The following is a 23,329-nucleotide window of genomic DNA, read 5'->3' on the forward strand; positions in this document are numbered from 1 at the left end:
ATGTGTATACTTTTGATTTTGATTTTAATGTCAGTAATCCACTGGACTCATTGATACCGTGGAACTTCTTTATCATTTACATCTCCCTGTGGTTCTCAGGAACAGAAAGTTTAAAAGAAGGGGAAGAGAGCAAATCTTTTAAAGCAATGACCTGATAGTTAGTTCACATCACTTTGTAAACCCTTGCTAAATATACTATTATCTAAAAACAATGTATATATGTACTGATATGAATTATCAGCTGAATAAATGCTCATACACAAACGAGTTCTCATCGATATTTTTTGCTACCCTCATGTTTTGTTCTTTCTTAGTCAAATCAGGAAGAGAAATTCTACTGTTCTTTCAAAAATCAATTGGGTAAAAAATTTACAAGTTTGATGAAGTTTGGTTTAGAAGCATACAAACAATAATTTTAATTGTGTCACCAAAAAAAAACCAAAATTGATGTGTCATTGGTGGTGAGCAACAGACATTATTAACAGAAGCGTTGCACAAAGTATCTGTGGGATATTGTATAGCAGTTAATGTGAAGATCTCATAAAGGATGGAGGTAAGAGACCCTGATCCTTAAGATTAAAAGAATCATTTGTTAGCAATAAAAAGAGCTTATCTAGCTCATCTTAGTCATACTTAAAATGTGTTTTATATGGATTAGATTCATAGCGATTAAAAGCTTATCACTTCTTTCATATTGCTGAATAATTAATGCTGATTATTTTAGTTTCAGCCACAGATTTAAAAGATAAACATTTTGCTACAGCTTGCAGTAATGAACCAGTAGCACTTGATTTGTCACTGGAGTATCAGAAAGTGTTGTGAATGACAAATTGCCATTGTAAGGTATTCCCAGGAGCTAATGAACATTGCAAGTAAACATAGGTCTGATTTGCTGTCTGCTGCTGTCTGAGAGCAAAACAAATCTCTGAAATAGCTGTGGCTGTAAAGCAGAAAATGAGCCAGTAGGAAAAATAATATTAACAGATACTGTTAAAAATCATAAAATGACAATAAACCACATGATACAGAATGGTAAACACAAGTGGCAATGTCACCGTATCCTGTTCTGAAAGGCAGAAATAATCAGTGTATGATGTAGTTATTATTGTCCTCATTCATCTGGGAGTTGCTGAGGCAGCAGCAACATAGTTCAATATTGAAGATTTGTTATTGTTTAGAGTGCATTGTAAAATCTCTTGATTATCCACGTGCAGTATGATTTATTCTATCAGCTAATATTTGTGGTCTTGGTAATAGTGATATCGAAGGATTAAAATTTTTCTAAAACAGGGGAATTTTATGCAATAGATTCAGGGGGTGGAAAGAAAAGCTGGGTCTGGTAGGCCTGGGAAAGGGAACTGAGCCCTGGGAATGAACGTCGAGCTTTGTCTACACCTGTGAAATCATCATATCATAAATAATATGATTGTTAAATATAATGATTGTTTGGTAATTGAATATAATTATTGTTTAATCACAATAGGAATCATGAGAAACAATGGAATTGTAACAAGAATCATAAGAAAGGATGTTTGGGGGGTCCTGATGAAAACAGCAAGAATACATGCTTGGATAAAATCAATGTATGCAATAGAACAATATGGGTTTAATAATTAATATATAGCTATGTAACAAAAAGGGTATAAAAACATGTCCATCTCGAATCCATGTCGGAGTCAGATTTGGGTTTGTACCCCTGATTCCCAGAGCTCTTCAATAAAAGCACCTGCATATAATCATCCTGTGATTATGTGTTTCTACACTAACACTATGACTTTGCATCTGTCATTTCCATAATTTTGTATCTTTCAGAGGAAGCAGCACGGTTCATTTGAACTAAGCCCTTCCTTACACAAGTTGTGTGAGAGCTCTGCCTGCTGTGAATGCATGAAGTGAAGAATTGAACTGCTATGGAAAGTGCACACTATTTAACTACATTTCAGGAAAACAGCTAGTATATATGCTCATTTATGAAGGTTAGTGTGGATGCCATTGAAACCTCAGGCTCAAAATGGCGAGGGCTTGAAACATTTCTCAGGCAGGGAAGCTTTCCCAGGCTGAGACAGTTTCTCTCTCATGCAGAGGAGGTTTTCCCAGGCTGAGACAGTTTCTCAGTTCCAGCCTGAGCCTTTCCCAGGGTGATAACGCTGGGGAAAAATAAAAAGGAATTAATAACAATACTAACACCTGTGCTTCAATGATAAACAGTTCTCACGGTTTGTGAGAAAGTTTTGTTTTCTTCGATTATCCAATAGACTGCTGTTCTGTTTGTAGTTTGCGGAACACGCTATAAGAATGTGGTCCGCAGTTCAATAAACCGCTTCTTTAGCCACCTAGCTAAAGGAGTCCGTGTCGTTATTTCTGCGAAATACATCGCGGGTAGCGACATTTGGAGGTCCCACCGAGATCGCCTTTCATTGGAGCAGCGCGATCGGGACCGGCTTTGGAGCCTCGGATCGGCGAGCGAAGTCCCGCAGCCCGCGGAGCCCCTCAGCGCCAGGCCGAGAGATCCCGCAGCCCGCGGAGCCGAGCGCCGATCAAGCCCGGACGGGGAGAGCCGCGGACTGTTCTCCTTCCCTGCGAGAGAGGTACTGCGCTTTCCCCCCTCCCTCCCAGCATAGCGGCTAGGTGGGAAATTCCGGGATGATGGGGAATCAGCAGTCTAAGCAAGAACGAACCATACTCTCACTATGGAGGGACGTTCTTGAAGGCTTGGATGCCCCAATCCCAGATCAGGACTTGGTAACTTTATTGGAGTGGGCAAAAGAAAGAGGATTCCCTGAGGACGAAGGCGTGGCTTTCTCTGAAAAAGCTTGGCGAGAACTAGGGGATCGATTGTATGAAGCTGTATGTGACGGGGAACCCTCAGCTGTTTCTATAATAAAAACCTGGGGGACCATCAATGTAAAATTGATGGAGGGGGAATCAGACTCTGAATGGAGCGAAACAGGACAAAGCGGGGACGAGTTTGACTGGTACCCGGAAAAACCCCCGCAGCCGGAGTCGCCCCCCCAAAAACCCCCGAGGGCGAAGCATTTGTTGTTTAATAACTACGTTCCGGGCCCTCGATCAAAATACTTTTTAGACGAACAAAGCACCAGCAGCGCGGGACGACCCCCCCCCAGCCGCTCCGCAGCACGTCGAGGCATTCATCCCCAGGGGGGCGGGATCGCAACGGGAACAGAGACAGTCACTCGCTGACGTCACCACACCCACCGCCCCTCCATGGCCGGCAGAAGCGGCCCAAACGCCCGTTATCCCGATCGATGTTATCGAGCAGTTACTCGTGGCGGCCGCAACAGGTCGGTCAGCGGCTTTGCGCGCGGCGTTGCTGCCTTACGCGGCTGCCACCTCCGCGGAATCGCGGCGGATCGCGGGCGGCCCGGCCGTGGGGGCGGGCCCCGTACCGTCTGCGGGCCCGCCCCCGGGGGCAGGGCAGCAGACACCGCCGGCCGTGCGGGCGGCAGTGCCGCCCCCTGAGCGGCGGTCAACGTTCAGTTCCGCGATCCCGGAAGTTCCGGGTTCCCCCGCCGATCGTTTCGGGACGATGTTACCCCCCACCTCGTCTGTACGGCCGCGTCCTGCCGCGCTGACGACGGCTGGTGCCACCGTTCCTGCGTCTTCAGCAGTGCCAGAGGCTCCCATGATGTCTCCCGGCCGGCACGGATCGCCGCCATCGCTGCGGTCCGGCGCCGTGGATGCCGGCGACCTGCACCCCCCCCGCCGGAGGCGTGGTCTCGTGTAGACCAGCAGGCTTGGCAGAAATCCCCACGGGTTTTGGGAGACGGTCAGGATGGGAGCATTGGAAAAGGGGGATTGGGATCTCTTAGAGAAGGTGGGAATGCCGAGGAGTCCCTGGCAGTGACATATTCTGTGCTAAGTGCTGGGTTGGATAGCTTGGTTTGGGGAGATGCCTTTAGTTTATGGCACACACGGGTCTAAAGAAGGTGTCTGGGTGTCCCTGTGCTCTGGCACCAGCTGAGGTGCAGAGCACTTCTAGGGCTGCCTCCAGATGTGATGGGCTGAAGTTACAGCAGTGCCTGCTGCCAAGCAGCTGCTACGACCTGACAAGGAACAACTTGGCCTAATATAATAAACAGAGGCCTCTTCATTTCTTACTAAGACCCAGAGTCTGATCAAATGGGTTCTTCATCCTGTTGTCATCAGTGAGTCACAGGGTTAATCTCTACAAATGTCCCACTTTGTCTGCTTCATACCTGCCAGCTACATGAGCCATGATATCCTGCTGCTCAACTTCCTTGAGAAAAGCTGACATTTCTCTGGAACAGGGTTCTTCACTAACAGTTGGACTCAAAAGTGGCTCACTGATGTCTCTCTAATTCCCAAGGTATTTCAGATCTACAGCTGCCTTTTAGGGATATACCCAGCTGCTCCTTTGATATCTGTGGAATCTTCCTCAACTACCATTCCCAGGGTATTTTTTGGGATGTTCTGTGTCTATTTTTAGGGTGTGTTTGGATTTTGGGGTCCCTCCCCTTTCCCAGGAGGTTTTTGGGGTGCGCTGTGTCTGTTTTTGGGGTGTGTTTGGATTTTGGGGTCCCTCCCCTTTCCCAGAGTATTTTTGGGGGTGCTGTGTCTATTTTTGGGATGTGTTTGGATTTTGGGGTCCTTCCCCTTTCCCAGGGTATTTTTTGGGGTGCTCTGTGTCTCTTTTTGGGGTCCCTCCTCTTTCCCAGGTGTTTTTGGGCTGTTTTTGGATTTGGGGTCCCTCCCTTTCCCAGGGGTTTTTGGAGTGCTCTGTGTCTATTTTGGGATGTTTTTAGATTTGGGGTCCCTCCCTTTCCCAGGTTATTTTTGGGGTGCTCTGTGTTTCTATTTTTGGGCTGTTTTTGGATTTGGGGTCCCCCCCCTTTCCCAGGTGTTTTTGGGGTGCTCTGTGTGTATTTTTGGGGTGTTTTTGGATTTGGGGTCCCCCCTTTTCCCAGGGGTTTTTGGAGACCCCCCTCACCTTGTTGTACCAGCAGCAGATGCTGAGCTGCCTGCACAGGCAGTTGGAGGAGGAGCAATCGTCCTGGCAGGTGCAGTGCTGGGGGCAGAAATCACCCAAAACCACCCAAAATTCAGCCCAGAATTAATATAAAAATCACCTCCAATTTACCCAAAATTATCCCAAATTTCACCCAGTGATTTATTTTCTGAAGTTTTATTATTATTATAAAGGTTATATGCATAAATAAGAAATAATATTTGAGTGTTTCAGTTATAGGCAGAGAATAAATGTTTTGAAACTTATTTGATTATTTTCATGTATTTCTGTATAGTAACATTTAAGTTTTTGGTAGGAAAAAAATAGAGATTTCTGATGTCTATACTGTGGTCTTGTTGATGTAGTGAAGTTATCTTTAAACTTGCCTTGTTTTGCTTTTTAATTAAATCATTTAAATTATAACATCCTTTAAACATGCTATCACAGATGTTAGTGATTTTACTTACTTGTTCTGAGCTTGGCTTATCAAAGAAGCTTTGGAAAAAATTTAAATTTTAAATTTATGTTTAAAGCACCCTTGCCATTAGTGCCATAGTAAGAGTGAAACTTTAAGTCTTCAGGCTGACTGAAATTTACTAAACTTCTGATCATCTGTTCTTTTGTCTTTTAAAGGTTGCAGCGGCACATACCCTTTCGGGCAAAGTAAGCTAACTCATTTCCTTCAAGGCTTTTCAGTGGAGAAGGGAAGGTGTATATGATAGTGAACATCAGCATATGAGGAAACACACAATGTGCTAAAGTTCTCAGGCATTGCACGAAAAGTAAGTGTGGTTTAGTCTATCTTGTTGATCAGTAATTTTGATTTGCATTAAAAAGAACAGATTCTCTCACTTTTAGAAATATGAATTTAGTTACTGGATTTTTGTTTTATACTGTAATCATATTTCTAATTACAACAGACTGAGCTTTATCTCCTAGAGCTTTTAAAAATACTTTATTGGGACTTTTTTTTTCTTTGGAGTGTGGGGGTGGAAGCATCTACTGAAAATTTGTGATTCCTATGAAACATCCAGTGTAATAAGAGACTTACTATATTTGGAAGAATTTCCCTGAGATCTGGGTAAATTTCTGCTGCAGATACAACATGCTCTCACTTCTAGCTGTCCCATATACTACTGCTATCTTAGCTTGGAATATTGCTCATCTGAAGTACTGATAAAATAGATTAAGCACTAAAGAGTGTGAAAAGTCTTTACATTCACAGAGGTTTCAGTGGGAAGGTGGAAGCAGAGGAGGAGTAAGTGCAGTGATGTAACTTTGGCAAAGTTGGAAGATGTGTGTGGAGGATCGATGCTGTAGCTTTAATGGAAGCCATGGAAAAGTTTTGTTGACAGTTAAGTCCATGCCTTTGGAGTTTGGGCAGGTTAAGTGCAATACCAAAAGGAGCAGGCTGTAATGGTTATAGAGTTGTTAAAGAAATAGATTTTGTAGTATGTTGTTTGTGTAATATAACTGGAAACTCAAAGTATAGGAAATTAACAATCTGCCCCTTGTAGGTTATCAGTTAATGAAACTTGGTGTTCTTGGGATCCAAAGAAGGGTTAGGCTATAAGGTGACAAATTCTACTCTAGCTGGATACTGGTCTAAGTAGTGACTCTGAACAGAGGATAGGTAGATAAGCTGGGAGAGTGCTCTGCTCAAGAGACCTACAGGAGAGTGCAGCAGGTCTTCAAAGTGCCAGTGGAGCTTTTGTTCTTGATTTTTTTCTGGGTAGGTTTTAGTTATGGACACATCTGTTCTTCCTGAAGATCTGTCGTTTGGCCAGAAATCAGCAGGAGACTCATCACTGCTTAATGTCAGTAGAATGCCAATCCCAAGGAAAAGAGATACTATCTTGGAAGATGTGTATGAATGTGATGAAGAGATGGAGGAACAGTGCAATATGTTAAAAGAAGCAGTGCAGGAAAATTCAGAGAACGTTGTTATATCAAAAGAAAAATACATGATATGTGCCAGGGCTGCTACTTTACGAATTAGTATAGCATGGGGCCTTGAAACAATGTATTCTTCTGGTTTCCTCCATCTTGCCTTTTTTTTTTTTTTTTTTTTTTTTTGGTTTGGCATCCTATGGTCAATATACAGAAGACTTTACTTGTTTTTGAGCAACACAAGATTGTTCCTTTGTTATTTTATGCACAAGAAAACTCTGGACACTGTTCTTTAAGAAACAGCAGTTTTAGTCATTTCTGGAGAAGAGAAGGAGTAGGAGAACAGAGGACTAGGAGACCATTTCCTGGAGGTTTCATTAATACCCGAAAAGGGACATATGGAAAATAAAAGGCCAAATTCTGTGGCTCTTAAGCCTGTCATTAAAGATAACATTAGGAATTTTGTTATAAACTTTGTGCTCTTTGGAAATACCCACTCTGTGCAAACCTAAATTGCTCTGTTAGTACCAAAGAGGTAGTGCAATCTACTCATAAATCCTTCTGTTTATGAATAAGCTAATAAAAGACCTAGAAAAACTTTTTGCAGCTGCAGAGTAAAGTGTCGTAGTGTTTGAGAAATGGGAAAAAAAATCTCACTTGTGGGAAAGTATTTCTTTGTGAAAAGCATAATACTAATTGTAATTCTAGATGCTGGTGAATCTGGTAGAAGAGCTGACGTACAAACTTATTACTGAAAAGAAAAATAATTTACTGCTGGAAATGAAAATTCATGAAGAAGTGATGCATTATTTTCTTCAGCGGGAAGCGGATTTCAAGTAAGCTGGCTTTAAGTAGTTTTAAAGTTACTTGTTAGGAAAGTGAGAGTAAATTTACTTATTTCTCAAATCTCTCGTGGTTGTAAGAGACCACAATCTTCTGTGGGATCTGATCTTCTACCGCATCAGTTAATATGTTGGTTTCTGTTTGGATTATGAGTGCAGGAAAAATGCTCTTTAGAAAACTTTGGTTTTCATGTGGGATGGGTAGGAGTGTGTGTTTAATTTGCAAGCAATGTTTTTTTCCTGTAGAAGTCTTTCTAAGGGAAGAGTTGCTTTGGTAAGTTGTAGAAAGAGTGACATGTACAAATTCTTCGGTTCATTTCTGTTTTAGTGATACTCCAAACATACTGTCTCAAGCAGCTTAGAAAAAATATTTTTGGTTAAGTGCTTTCCATAATGTGTACTTGTATCCCTCTTATTCTTCTGGCATGTGTGAAATATACTTCTGGTTTAGGGAAGGAGCATTGTTTAGTGTATTGTTTTGTTGTGCCAAAATAAAGAAGCAAGAATCTTTGTTTATAGGCAACTGTGCTAATAACTTTTTAGCCTCTGTCATGGCTAGCTTTTAGCTGACTTGATTTTTTTCTACTCTAGAGAGTGCCTTGCTCAAGAACGAGCACATCTTGAAGAAGAAAATTCTGAACAATTCCTGGAAATCTTCAAGGAGCATGCAAGTAGTTCCACTGAAAATGCAGATGAAAGAAGTGAATCACAAGATGGGCCTTTCAGTTATCAAGCTGCATCTCTGGTATTTTTATGTCTGCCCTAAATATCCCTTTTAGTAACTAACTGTTGTGATTGGTATAGTGATATCATTACTAAATTGAACAAAGGTGTCTGTAGTGAAACTCCATGTGTCAGCTTGAAAATAACATTGAAGTACAATAAAATTAAATGAAACTTGAGGATTAAGTCAATTTTCAGCTTAAACAATGATCCTGTATTTCTGTACAGATGGCTGCTTCACAATCTGTTACAAAAGAATACCCCTCAAGAAGGCAGGATTCTACTCGAAATCAAAAGTCAGCTAAGAAGAAACAAGGGAGACTACAGAAAATTGGCAATTTTTTCCAAAGTTCCAGTACTGTTATTTACTCTAAAGGTTTGTACACTCTAAATAAGGCTTATTTCCTGTTCTCTGGCCGTTTTAGAATGGCAGAGAAGAAAAGATTATATTGGTTGTGAGGACCACATTATTCTAAAACTTAGGTTAAGTGTGAAATATAAACCAGGTGGAATGAAAGATGAAGTGTGAAATATATGCATATTTATCGTAAAAGCAATAATAACTGTTAAACCCAAAATGTTGTTACTCTGTACGTACTTACATCTGAAGGCAGTATTAGAAACTTGTCATGCTGCTCTAAAAAATTCAAGGGTTGAATCCAAACTCCAAATCTTACCTTGTTCACAGCAATCCCTTGTTGCTGTGGAAACTTGGTTAACGTTTTTTGATGTACATTAATTCTATGGAATGTGAAAGCCGGTGACTAATGAAAATACTTGGAAGGCTTCATTAAACTGAATATAGAGCAATTAATGGATTTTGTTAAGTTTAGGTATAGCCTTGGGGAAGATTAATTACTTGGACTTTCCATTGAAGGATATGTTTTTTTATTCTTTCCTACAGTAAGAGTGATCTCTGGGTTACTGTGACTGTGCTTTTAAAAAAAATTAAAATTAGCACAGGATTCACCAGTATTTAATTCTGAAAGACATTATTTGTTTAAAACAAAGTTGGTCATTTTGGTGGACAGTTAAAATAAACTCCTGTATCAACTTGAAAGCTTGTCCTGCTACAGAGTACATTTTAAATTATCTGACATAATACAGTTTAGATAATAACTGTGTGAAATGTTTTAACATTTCTATGTTTGTCATATTGGTTCCAGGAGGACAGTACTTATTATTATCAATGGAAGCCAAAGTCAGACCACTTAAAAGTTGAATACTTAATTTGAGCAGATGAGTTCTGCTTTGTAACCTTCATTACCATGTCCTGTATGGTTTCACTCTTTGGATAATAGTATTGCTTGTTTCTTATTTTAAAATTTTTTTCTAGTGCACATACTCTTTTCTTTATAGAGCTAGTACTAGTTTCATAAAACTATAAAAAGGTATAGAAAAAATTGACTGTACACTGTGCTTCTGTCAGCACAAAAGTTAAGCCTGTTGTTCAACTTAGTAGTCTTTAGGTGAGATTTTGGTGAGATCTGAATCCTAATTGATTTTTAATGTGCTATTTAAGTAGCACATCATTTAATTTAAATAGTATAAAAGCACATTAATTTAAATATTTAATGTGTCCTTTAAGCTTTTGCACCTGAAGATATAGAAAACTGCTTCCAGCTACAGGAAACTGGTAATCAAATACCACTTCTGAATTGTTCTATTTGGACTTTGGTCTACACTAGTTTAATTTTTAAACTGTTTTAATAAAGCCTACTTTGATCTTTAATTTTGAGGTTCACAAAACTATCACATGTATTTATAATAAAATTTGTCTTCTAGCCAAGAAGCTTATTGAGACAATAAGCTCTCCCGAAACTACAGAACCAGAAAATGTCAAAGAAAATGAAAATATTCTCAGGCCAAAGCGAGCTAAAAGAAGGCTGCGTACGACTGACATTTCTTGCCCTCTGGATAGCCCTGGTTCTTCAGTAAGTGATGAAGATTCCCTTCTTCTCCACACTAATGTTTTGCTGTAATCCTAAAATTAACTATTAGGGGAAAAAAGACAAATCTGAAGGTCTAATTGAGTTGCAGAAGAGGTTTGAAAATACCGACTTATATATTTATTCTACTTAACCATTCCTCTTGGTCTTTTCTTTCTACTGTTTTCTTTGGACATACCTTCACATCTGGGTTCGGATGAAAGCTTTACGTTGTAGTGAGTGGGTGTATATCCCAATCGTGTGTAACGTTCACGATGTGGGATAAGGGGTGGAATGTCCTGGGTTGGTATTTTGTCTGCTCCTCTCCCGCTCCCACACCTCGCTGTCTGCATGGAGCTGCCGCCGGTGCCCTTTCTCCCTCCTGGGGGGGTGGTGCCCTGGGGGCTGGGCTGCTTGGCTTGTGCTGCTGCTGCTTGCTGCTACCCCAGCCCCGCTGCTTTTGCCCTATTGCTTCTGCCCCGCTGCTGCTGCTGCTGCCCCGGCTCTGCCCTGGCTGCTGCTGCCTTCCCCTCTAAGATACCTTACTAAGATACCTTAGTTGTGGTGTCTGCAGCTTTTTCTCGGCTACAGCAGTGAAGTCCTAATTTGTTTTTCCAGTAGTTGCACTTCAATTAAGTTTAGCATAAAGGGAGAAATAGAAATAGAGACCAGTAAGGCAACTACAGATTTGGAATTGCATGACTGAAACACAGTAAAGGTCTGCACATACAATTAACTTTACAGGTGAGCACAAAAGGTATTTTTCGATTCCATTTATGCCCAGGTGATATTTGGGCATAATAGCATGTGGATACATCCATGCTTTTCAAAGCACAGTCTATTAGCCTTCTGGATGTGTTTTACTTCTCTTTCTAAACCAGTCTAAGAGTCTTGCAGGCCAGGTTTTCATGTATTGTTTCAGAAATCCAGCTTTATGGTTTAGGCAGTAACTGTAGTGCTGAGCATTCTTCTGCTCTGTTGGAAGTACATCTCTTTGTTCTGTTCATCCTTTCTTCCCTCTGCTATGATAAGCATTTGCCCATACTAAAGTAGCCTATTGAATTTCCTGTAAATTGTATGAATGGATGCAGCAGAACCCAAAATGCTGTCCATAGGAGGAAGAAGAAAATGACAGAAGTGCTGAGCAAAAAAATGAGCTATGAAGCTTGGAAGTGAAAGAAAGGGTGAATGACTGAATCCTGTGGAAGTCAGAGAAAGCTAGAGAAATCTAAGCTTAAATGTTTTCTGAACTCTTCCTGTATCACAAAATGGATATTAGAGACTAGAAGTGAGAGCTGCATTCAGATGATATTTTTCTTTGGACTTTGATATTTGTTCCAGCAAAAATGGGATTTTGTATATTTATGGAACTGTGTTGCTTATTATGATGCACTAAGATTGTCTGTCTATCCTGGATACCCCTGACAAAAAAGAGTTATAGAATCATAGAATTATTAAGGAAAAGTCTCCAAGGCCGTTGAGCCAACTGTTAACCCAACACCACTGAGTTAACTCTACAAAACCATATTCCCAAAGGCCACATCCACACATTTTTTGAACACTTCCAGGGATGGTGTTTTCACCACTTCCCTGGCTAATCTGTCCCACTGACTGACCACCCTCTCAGTGAATGACTACATTTCACCAGAGTGATTCAAGTAAACTCTGGAAACAGATTCTGGGAAAAACTATTCTGTTGAGCACACAGGTCTGTAAAGTGAATGTCATTTGTTTCTGAAGAAATGCTGAATAATTGTCTTTTAATCCATCTTTTTCAGATCTCTGTAGAACCAAAAGAGAATGAAAGTGATCTGTCCAAGTTTAGGACAAAACTGGGGAAAAGCCTCCAAAGGAGCCCCCCAAACTAAACCCCCCTCACAATTCCTCCCCCCCACTGGGCTCAGAGAGAATTTTACTCGGGGGGAAAAGTGGAAAAAACTTGTTTATTAACAAACACAAGGAAAAAAACACTTCCCAGCAACAGGAAAGTACAATCCCAGATGACAAAAGAACTGTTTTCACCGAAGTGAGAGACGGTCGCTGCTGGGAAGGGCGAGAAGCTTCTTGGGCAGGCTCCGGAGGCAGTCTCTGATGCTCAGGTCCCGTCTGGAGCCGGTACAGGTCTTGGAGCTGAAGGAGAGAAGGGGGAGGGGAAGGCAGCAGCCGGGACAGAGCCGGGGCAGCAGCAGCAGGCAGAAGCAATAGGGCAAAAGCAGCGGGGCAGAAGCAGCGGCCGGGGTAGCTAGCGCAGCAAGCAGCAGCAGCAGCAGCAGCAGCAGCAGCAGCAGCCGGGGCAGCAGCAGCAGCAGCGGGGCAGAAGCAATAGGGCAGAAGCAGCGGGGCAGCAGCAGCGGCCGGGGTAGCAGCAGCAGCAGCAGCAGCAGCAGCAGCCGGGGCAGCCGGGCAAGCCAAGCAGCCCAGCCCCCAGGGCACCACCCCCCCAGGAGGGAGAAAGGGCACCGGCGGCAGCTCCATGCAGACAGCGAGGTGTGGGGGCGGGAGAGGAGCAGACAAAATACCAACCCAGGACATTCCATCCCTTATCCCACATCGTGAACGTTACACACGATTGGGATATACACCCACTCACTACAACGTAAAGCTTTCATCCGACTTGCGCAAACCTTCATCACTTACACATTTCCTCTCATTTCACTTACTCAGACCTTCAACACTTACATATGTCTTTCTGTCTCATCCTACAATCAGTTCTCCCTGTGGTACACGCTGTGTTGTTCCATCTTCCTGCATTATCCACCATGTGCATCCTGGTCCTTGAGCAAAGACAATCCCACGAATGGGTTTGCCTGTACTCGAGGCAGGATTAACCCATACTGCCTTTCCTAACAGACCTCTAACATGGGCCACTGGGACTTTATCTCCATCCACTATATTAAGGGAGTCAGACTGGGCAGGGCCTGCTCGGTTGATGGAACCTCTGGTGTTAACTAACCAAGTAGCCTTTGCTAGATGTTGTTCCCAGTTCTTAAAAGACCCCCCACCCAATGCCTTCAAGGTGGTTTTCAGCAATCCATTGTACCTTTCCACTTTACCTGCAGCTGGTGCATGGTAAGGGATGTGGTACACCCACTCAATACCATGTTCTCTAGCCCAGGTGTTAATGAGATTCTTAAAATGAGTCCCATTGTCTGACTCAATTCTCTCAGGGGTGCCATGCCTCCACAGGACCTGCTTTTCCAGGCCCAGGATGGTGTTGCGGGCTGTAGCATGAGACACTGGGTACGTCTCTAACCATCCGGTTGTGGCTTCCACCATGGTCAGGACATAGCGCTTGCCCTGGCGGGTCTGAGGCAGTGTGATGTAATCAATCTGCCAGGCCTCTCCATACTTATACTTGGACCACCGCCCCCCATACCAGAGGGGCTTCACCCGCTTGGCCTGCTTGATGGCAGCGCACGTGTCACAGTCGTGGATAACCTGAGAGATGCTGTCCATGGTTAGATCCACCCCTCGGTCTCGTGCCCACTTGTAGGTGGCATCTCTGCCCTGATGACCCGAGGCATCATGGGCCCATCGAGCTAGGAACAATTCTCCCTTGTGTTCCCAATCTAAGTCTATCTTCGACACCCCTATTCTTGCAGCTTGATCTACTTGCTGATTATGTTGCTGCTCCTCATTGGCTCTCTTTCTGGGGACATGGGCATCTACATGGCGAACTTTTACAGGTAGTTTCTCTAATCGAGTAGCGATGTCTTTCCACTCTTCAGCAGCCCAAATTGGTTTTCCTCGGCGCTGCCAGTTCGCCTTTTTCCATTTCTTCAACCATCCCCACAGAGCATTGGCTACCACCCAGGAATCGGTGTATAAATAGAGTTTTGGCCATTTCTCTCTCTCTGCGATGTTAAGGGCCAGTTGGACAGCTTTGAGTTCGGCGAATTGACTGGATCCACCCTCTCCTTCAGTGGCCTCTGCAACCCGTCGTGTGGGGCTCCATACAGCTGCTTTCCATCTCCGGTTCATCCCCACGACGCGACAGGAGCCATCAGTGAATAGAGCATAGCGTGTTTCCTCTGCCGGTAGCTCGTTGTACGGTGGAGCTTCTTCAGCCCATGTCACTGGTTCTTGTTCTTCATCCGCGACACCGAAACTTTCACCTTCGGGCCAGTTTGTAATTATTTCCAGAATCCCAGGACGATTTAGTTTCCCGATTCTGGCACGCTGAGTGATGAGGGCTATCCACTTGCTCCACGTGGCACTGGTGGCATGGTGGGTTGAGGGAACCTTTCCGCTGAACATCCACCCCAGCACTGGCAGTCGGGGTGCCAGGAGAAGCTGTGCTTCCGTACCAATAACTTCTGAGGCGGCTTGGACTCCCTCATAGGCGGCCAAAATTTCCTTCTCCGTTGGGGTGTAATTGCCTTCAGACCCTCTGTAACTTCTGCTCCAAAATCCCAGGGGTCGGCCTCGGGTCTCACCAGGCACCTTCTGCCACAGGCTCCAGGACAGACCATGGTTCCCAGCTGCAGAGTAGAGCACATTCTTTACCTCTGGTCCCGTCCTGACTGGGCCAAGGGCCACTGCATGAGCGATCTCCTGCTTGATCTGGGCAAAAGCTTGCTGTTGTTCAGGGCCCCAGTGGAAATCGTTCTTCTTGCGAGTGACCTGGTAAAGAGGGCTTACAATTTGGCTGTACTCAGGGATGTGCATTCTCCAAAAGCCTATGGCATCTAGGAAAGCTTGGGTCTCTTTCTTGTTGGTAGGTGGGGACATAGCTGTAATTTTGTTAATGACATCAGTAGGAATCTGACGCCGTCCATCTTGCCACTTCACTCCCAGGAACTGGATCTCACGTGCAGGTCCCTTAACCTTACTCTTCTTGATGGCGAAGCCGGCTTCCAGGAGGATTTGGATAATTTTCTCTCCTTTCTCAAACACTTCTGCTGCTGTGTTCCCCCATACGATGATGTCATCAATATATTGTAGATGTTCTGGAGCCTCACCCTTTTCCAGTGCAGCCTGGATCAGTCCATGACAGATGGTGGGACTGTGTTTCCACCCCTGGGGCAGTCGATTCCAGGTGTACTGCACGCCCCTCCAGGTGAAAGCAAACTGAGGCCTGCACTCTGCGGCCAGAGGAATGGAGAAAAACGCATTGGCGATGTCAATGGTGGCATACCACCTTGCTGCCTTGGACTCCAGCTCGTACTGCAGCTCCAGCATGTCTGGCACGGCAGCGCTCAGCGGTGGAGTCACTTCATTCAAGGCACGATAGTCCACAGTTAGTCTCCATTCTCCATTAGATTTTCGCACAGGCCAGATGGGACTGTTGAAGGGTGAGTGGGCTTTGCTAACCACCCCTTGGCTCTCCAGCTCACGGATCATCTTGTGAATGGGGATCACAGCATCTCGAGTTGTTCTATATTGCCGGCGATGTACTATTGAAGTGGCAATTGGTACTCGTTGGTCTTCTCCTTTCAGAAGTCCTACTGTAATGGGATTCTCAGCCAGTCCAGGCAGGGTGTTCAATTGGCGGATGTGTTCTGCCATTACAGCCGCTATCCCGAATGCCCACTTCAGGCCTTTTGGATCCTTAAAATACCCGCTCCGAAGGTAATCTATGCCCAAAATGCATGGGGCCTCTGGACCAGTCACAACAAGATGTTTCTTCCATTCCCTTCCAGTTAAACTCACTTCAGCTTCCACCAGGGTGAAGTCCTGCGAGCCACCTGTTACACCAGCGATGGAAACGGATTCTTCCCCCACATATCTTGATGGAATTATCGTACATTGGGCACCTGTATCAACTAAAGCTCGGTACTTCTGTGGTTTCGATGTGCCAGGCCACCGAATCCACACAGTCCAAAAGACACGATTTTCCCTCGCCTCACCCTGGCTAGAGGCAGGGCCCCTCTAAGCCTGTTTATCTTTCTTCCCTGGGGCATGCATCTTAGAAGTTCCTTCGAGAGGGTCAGACATGTCATTATCACTGTCATATTTGGCACTTTGGGTACGGGCAACAGGAGCGGCTCTCCTTCGGATGGAACTTCCGCTTTCAATCTTGCCTTCCTTCAAATCCCTCACCCGTCGTGCCAGAGCAGCCGTAGGCTTTCCATCCCATCTCCTCATGTTCTCTCCAGAATCCTGCAGGAAAAACCATAGCTCGGCCCGGGGAGTGTACCTCCTCTCCCCATCGGGAGAACGTCTACGTTGGTTGCTGTAAGAGTCCATCTTTGAGCCTCTCGTTTGTTCTGCCCAACGACCCTCGCCTGAGGCCTAAAGAACTGCAGTTTAAAGGTGCTGGCCAGGGAAGAGAAGAATGCCAAGTGACTGTTCTCAGTTGGTGCCCATCCCAACCAAGGGCGATCTGCTCCCTCAGGTGTGAGAACAATGGACTGGTCACGGGGTGTTGCTCCTATGCAGGCTGCTGCAGGACTGACCGTCCTGTTTCCACCTGCTTCTTTGAGCAACGATCTCCACATACAATAGTCCATAAATCTTCCTCCCTTTTGGCCAGTCGCCCGACGCCTTGGAAAAGACTATAAAACACACCCTCAAACTGAAGACCCCTGAGATCTCCCCGGACGGCAACAGACCTCGCCTGCTTCCACGAAGATCGTCTGCCCGTAGCTATAATCCCAACCCCCTTTTTCTCTCTCTCTCTGTCTCTGTCTCTCTCTCTCTCTGTCCCTCTATCGCATTCTGTTGGCACTAAATAAAAGTGCATCTTTTGCAAAAGTAACTGGTTTTGTCCCCTGTTGTGTCTTTTGCGCTTTGAGATCCCTAAAAGAACCTATCAGGATTCCACATGTGGTGTGGACCCTGACATTTAATTGGCGTCACGGACAGGATTCCCTGATACTGGAGGAGTTGGGGGTTCTCTGTGCACTTTGTACCAGGGGAAGACCTGTGCCATTTCAGCCGCACCCAGCCTGTCAGTACTGTAAGGACTGAACAGTGTTGGAAAGCAAGGGAGGTGGTATTGGGTTCTTCCTGCAATCTGCACACAGACCCAGGTGGAGAATCAACTCCATTTCAGTTATCAGAGAATTTTTTGTAAAGGATCTCAACTGTGCAAAAGATGGGACTTGTGTTTTTGATGTGTATGTGCTGTTAAACTTCTTGTTGTAGTTGAGGAGAGAACCTCTCAGGCAGTTTTTGATCCCCTAACCCAGGCAGGGAAGAAAGGGGATTGTCCTCAGCTAAAGGCTGGGTGTTTGTGGTTTTGGACCCCTAACCCAAGCAGGGAAGAAAGGGGATTGTCCTCAGCTAAAGGCTGGGTGTTTTTTTTTTTTTGTTTTGGACCCCTAACCCAGACAGGGAAGAAAGGGGATTGTCCTCAGCTAAAGGCTGGGTGTTTTCTTGTTTTGGACCCCTAACCCAGGCAAGGAAGAAAGGGGATTGTTCTCAGCTAAAGGCTGGGTGTTTTCTTGTTTTGGACCCCTAACCCAGGCAGGGAAGAAAGGGGATTGTTCTCAGCTAAAGGCTGGGTGTTTTCTTGTTTTGGACCCCTAACCCAGGCAGGGAAGAAAGGGGTTGTCCTCAGCTAAAGGCTGGGTGTTTGTTGTTTTGTTGTTGACTACTTGGGATCGCAAAGAGACAAGCTGTTTTGTAACTAAGGTAGTACCTCCCAAGTAGTGTGGTCTCTTCACCCGCTCCAGGGACGAGAAGGGAAACACAGTTTTAGCTGTGCTTTTTGTGTAATTTTAAGTGTGCCTCCCTGAGAGTGGTTTTAGTCCCTTCGTAAAAATGTCTGAAGAAGATAAAAATGCTTTTTATGCTTTGCTAGCTAAGTACAAAGCCAGAGCCTCCCAAGGGGATGAAGATTGGGCATACAGTAACTGGTTTAATTTAGAAAATGTGATTGATAAGATACATTCTTTGCAACATGAAACAAAATTCAAACTGGGCAGAAATAAGACCATTCTCTGCTCAGTTTTGGGGGCCTGTCTTACGGCAGCTGTAGAAACTCGCTTTACGCGAAGAAGTGAAGAAAGAACAATTATTGACTCCCTACAAAATCTAGTGGAAATTTTGCAAAAACAATTAGATGAAGAAAGGAATGACAATCATGCTTTGAGAGATGAGATTCATTCTTTAAGAGATGAGAATCATTCTTTAAGAGCTGCCCTAAGACAAGAACACACCAACACTTTAAAACACACTGATTTACCAAAAGAAACAGAGGAAAAGGAAATTAATCTATTATATCCTCAAAAAGAACTGACTCTGATGAAAAATAGTGGGGAATATTGCTGCCCTAGCTTGAGACCTTTGGTTAAAACAGAATACAGTTTTATCAATTATGAGAATTTTGACCCACAAATAACCACTACAAAAATCCTGTACACTGCTACTGAATTATCAGAAGAAGCAGCTAGTGGGTACTGGGGACATGGAAGTTTCTTAACAACAGAAGTCAAACGTAACTTATGGTCCCCAACTCAGCGTGCAGTTTATTGGGCAGCAGGGCTTAACCCTTTGGAAAGGGGAGACCTTGTAGCTTTAGTTGGTACACCCGACCAACTCCTAGAAAACATTCAAAAAGCTGCTTGCTTGCAAATTATACATGAAATAAAACTCACTGCTGGCTATAAATCACCTATGCAATTACCTGTAAATGTAAAACAATACCCTCCTCCTTCTGGTGCCAAAGAAGGGCTCAAACCGGTTATACAGAACTTGCAAAACTCCCCTGTACGGCCAAACCAAAAACCCAAACCTGACAATAGGGCTGTTTGTCAATATACTGATAATACCCTTGTGGGAAGAAATGAAATAGAAGTAGTGGGGGATACCCAACAAAAAATAATCTCCCATTTGGAAAGCCCTAACTTGAAATTGCCTCAGGGAAAATGCAAACACCTTCTCAGGAAGTGAAGTTTTTGAAGACAGCCACTACTGGGACTGCCCCCCCTGACGGGGTGGCCCAGAAATTCTCAGTAACAGAAAGAACTGTAAAAAATCTGGCAATAACAGAAACTGAGAGCTTGGGTAGCAGCTATGACAAACCTGCCTCGGTAATTAAAGTAGCCTCTGCTCTCTCCCCCAAACAATTTTTGTTCACTAATTTTTTGTTCACTAATGTTGTTTCTGCAGAACAAATTATTGCTGGGGGACGGAGTGGCTCTTGGGTTGGGTTGCTAATGGTTATTTGGAATGTTTTCCAGTTTGAAGCGCGGAGTGCCTCCTTTGTCTGCAACTACACTGATTCTTATCCTGTGTTTAAAGGAGGTACAGAGTGGCTCCCTTTTTGGCAGCAAATTACTGGGAAGTTAACAGAATTCCAGTCTGCATTACATGCTGAATAGTTCCATCATTTTAACCTCCTGCCTCTTTGTGGCAGATTCTGTTGTGTTTACTTTTCACAGAATAATACCATGGAACATGAAGATTAATTGCTGAATCCCTCATCGAACCTGTATATTTTGTGAAGATTCAAAATCAAAATGGAACTGTTGTACAATTTTCCTATGAAATTATGTGTGGTAAAAACAATATAAAATACTGAGGGGAACTTGATGTTAATGTTATAACACCTACTACCCAACCACCGGTTATACTGAGCCTGAAAATCTTTAAAATTGGATCTTAGGTAATTTGGTAAAACTGGCCAACAACAAATATTGCTTAATTCGGCATGGTCTTTTAAACAAGTCAAATTGCCAATGCAAAACCAGGAGGATCCTCTCAAGAAACAAACAAGAGACATAACCGGTGTTGTGGGAACAAGATTGGGAATTTTGAATAGTATTGATTTAGAAGTATTAATGAATAAATTGGCTAACATTTCTTTAGCTCTCTGCTGTGTCCAGGTTCAATTGTGGATGCAGTCAGTTGCTGCCTCAATTATACGAGAAGTGGAGGAAACCACTTTTTCTACTGAAATTCGGAGAATAATTTGGAATAATGTTCATGATTTTGAAAAAGAATTCCAATCCTAGTGAAACTACTACCCTAGCATAAGCACAGCAACAGCCTTTGCACTGACCATATGTAATGTTTCCGTACATTCAATATTCCCTATCACTGCATTAGGGCTAAATCATGATGGAGCTATTCTCTATCCTTTTGAGCATAGAGAATGGGCCTGTCAAATCGGTGAAAAGTAACAAAGTATTAATTTGGAAACTTACATGGTCTGGAAACAACAAGGGTTTATCTGTAGAAGTAATGCAATCAGAGCTCAAGATATTTGCTTAGACATAAATCAGAATGTCTGTAACTTTGAAAGTTATCCAAAGGAGCTATTGGGGTGTATGAGCAATGGATTTGCATGCTTAAGAACTGCTTGTCATTTAGTGTTTGTAAAAAATGTAGCAGTGGATTTAAAAAAAAAAAAAAAATCATTCACATTTTTGTGTTTGTATGATTGGTATTATTCGTTTTAAATAATGTTAAGTTTTTTGTTTGAAAATGGTTTTACAAAAACAATTGTTTTAATCAATTTTGTTAAACATATTATAATCAATATTAATTTCCTTTAATATTATTTGGAAGTTTTTTTATTGATTGATTTGCTTTAATAATTGTTTGAAAGTTATTTTATTGATTAATTTTGATTGTTTGAAAGTTTTCAACTAATATAATCGGGATTTGTTTGAAAAATTGTTTTTCAATCTGTCATAATTCTGATTTGTTTGAAAAAATTGTTTTTCAATTTGTCATGATTCTGATTTGTTTGATTTGTTTGAAAAATTGTTTTTCAAAATTGTTATGAAAAAATTGGTTTTCAATCAATTTCTTGTGATTATTTTAATTTATTAATTTTGTGTCTATTTCTTTCCTTTTCCTTACCTCTTTCCCTCTTATCCCTGATTTTTCTGTCCCTGTTTTCCGGGATATGCTACCAATGACGGGTCCTGAAGATGCTACATCGTCACAACATCACACTGCTGAAGATCCTCAGCGACACTCGTTGGTCACGGGGTGGTGTAAGAGTCCATCTTTGAGCCTCTCGTTTGTTCTGCCCAACGACCCTCGCCTGAGGCCTAAAGAACTGCAGTTTAAAGGCACTGGCCAGGGAAGAGAAGAATGCCAAGTGACTGTTCTCAGGTGGTGCCCATCCCAACCAGGGGCGATCTGCTCCCTCAGGTGTGAGAACAATGGACTGGTCACGGGGTGTTGCTCCTATGCAGGCTGCTGCAGGACTGACCGTCCTGTTTCCACCTGTTTCTTTGAGCAACGATCTCCACATACAATAGTCCATAAATCTTCCTCCCTTTTGGCCAGTTGCCCGACGCCTTGGAAAAGACTATAAAACACACCCTCAAACTGAAGACCCCTGAGATCTCCCCGGACGGCAACGGACATCTATTGGCTGGTTCCACGAAGATCGTCTGCCCGTCTGGTAGCTATAATCCCAACCCCCTTTTTCTCTCTCTCTCTGTCTCTGTCTCTCTCTCTCTCCGTCCCTCTATCGCATTTTGTTGGCACTAAATAAAAGTGCATCTTTTGCAAAAGTAAACTGGTTTTGTCCCTTGTTGTGTCTCTTGCGCTTTGAGATCCCTAAAAGAACCTATCAGGACTCCGCATGTGGTGTGGACCCTGACACACCTCATGAATTTGTGCGGCCTCATGGAATCATGGAGACCATTATGACACTCCAGGGCCATACAGAACTGTGATGACACCAAGCTGGCTGTGAGTGTGGATCGAATAGAGGGACCTGGACAGGCTGGATCCAGGGCCCAAATCCAACAAGGTGAGGTTTAACAAGACCAGGTGCTGGGTCATGAACTTTGGCCAACAACCCCTGCAGAGCTCCAGGCCGGGGACAGAGTGGCTGGAGAGTGGCCAGGCAGAAAGGGACCTGGGGACACTGATGGACAGCAGGCTGGACATGAGCCAGCAGTGTGCCCAGGTGGCCAAGAAGGCCAATGGCACCTGGCCTGGATCAGGAATGGTGTGGCCAGCAGGACCAGGGCAGTCGTTCTTCCCCTGTGTTCAGCATGGCTGAGGCTGGACCTTGATTCTTCATTCTGTTCTGGGCCTCCACAATTTAAGGAAGACATGGAGGTGCTGGGGTGTGTCCAGAGAAGGTTAAAAAAGCTGGTGAGGGTTATGGAACACGAATCCTTTGACGAGTAGCTGAGGGAGCTGGGGTTGTTTGTCATGGAAGAGGCTCAAGAGAGACAAGATAGCATCAGGGCACAGGTTGTACTTGATGATCTCCAAGGACTTTTCTAGCCTGCTTGATTCTGGGATTCTCTGAAACCAGCCCTGGAGCAGCTGCAGGATGAGCCCTGGGCCTCCTCTTCAAGAGGTCCAGCAGCCCAGGTCCCTCAGCTTCTCCACACAGGCCCCAAAGCCCATCCTGTCAGTCCTGCAGAGCCTCTCCAGCCCCTCCTCACTGCCCAGAACAGAGAACCCCACACCCAGACACACCAGCCCAGATGTGCCCCCATGGCCTGTGGTGCCTCTGGCAAGGGAGCAGCACGAGGCACTGCAGGAGCCTGCAGACAATTCCTGAAGCACTTGTAGCATGATCCTGCTCCCTAAGGCACATTCCCATGGTGCCAGTTCAGGAAATGAAATGGGGAGTGGGGCTAAAGAGGAAAGGGCAAGCAGGGATGGGCTGTTTGAAGGGGACGGAACAGAGATGGGAAATAGGAAGAAATCTGGACGAGGGAAAAGTAAAGAAAGCAAAGGTGAACACAAGGAAAATGCTCAGAGAAGTTTGAGGGTGGCTGCCAGGCAGCTCTGGCTCTAAGGAATGATGTCTGCAGGGGGACAGGAAACTCACAGCTTATAGGAACAAACTTTCTGGCTGACTGCAGAGGCCACGACAAATCTGAGTGGTTTCCCTCCCATCCCCAGCCCTTGCTGGCCCCAGGGGCTGATGGCATTTGTGCTCACTCAGCTCCATCTCCCCTCGTCCGCACAGGGAGCAGAGCCCTCTGCAGCCCGGGCAGCGATTGCAGCTCCGTGCCCGGCACCTGCAGCTGCCCCTGGCGGCCCCCGCTGCCCCGAGGGCGGCTGCTCTCACTCACTCTCACTGA

The 23,329-nt window shown here is 44.2% G+C and overlaps 1 protein-coding gene across 1 annotated transcript; it reads left to right on the plus strand.

Moving 5' to 3' along the window:
• The first annotated feature begins 1,573 nt into the window (after positions 1 to 1,573).
• On the plus strand, positions 1,574 to 23,329 carry LOC130266274 (kinesin-like protein KIF20B). The gene is made up of 8 exons (XM_056515591.1): positions 1,574 to 3,835; positions 5,621 to 5,769; positions 7,586 to 7,713; positions 8,311 to 8,464; positions 8,671 to 8,818; positions 10,228 to 10,376; positions 12,149 to 12,189; positions 23,215 to 23,329. Exons 3-8 carry the CDS (start codon positions 7,586 to 7,588, stop codon positions 23,327 to 23,329), a joined length of 735 nt encoding a protein of 244 aa, XP_056371566.1. The 5' UTR covers positions 1,574 to 3,835; positions 5,621 to 5,769.

This window comes from Oenanthe melanoleuca, unplaced genomic scaffold (genome assembly GCF_029582105.1).
Source record: "Oenanthe melanoleuca isolate GR-GAL-2019-014 unplaced genomic scaffold, OMel1.0 S008, whole genome shotgun sequence".
In the NCBI taxonomy this organism is placed as follows: domain Eukaryota; kingdom Metazoa; phylum Chordata; class Aves; order Passeriformes; family Muscicapidae; genus Oenanthe; species Oenanthe melanoleuca.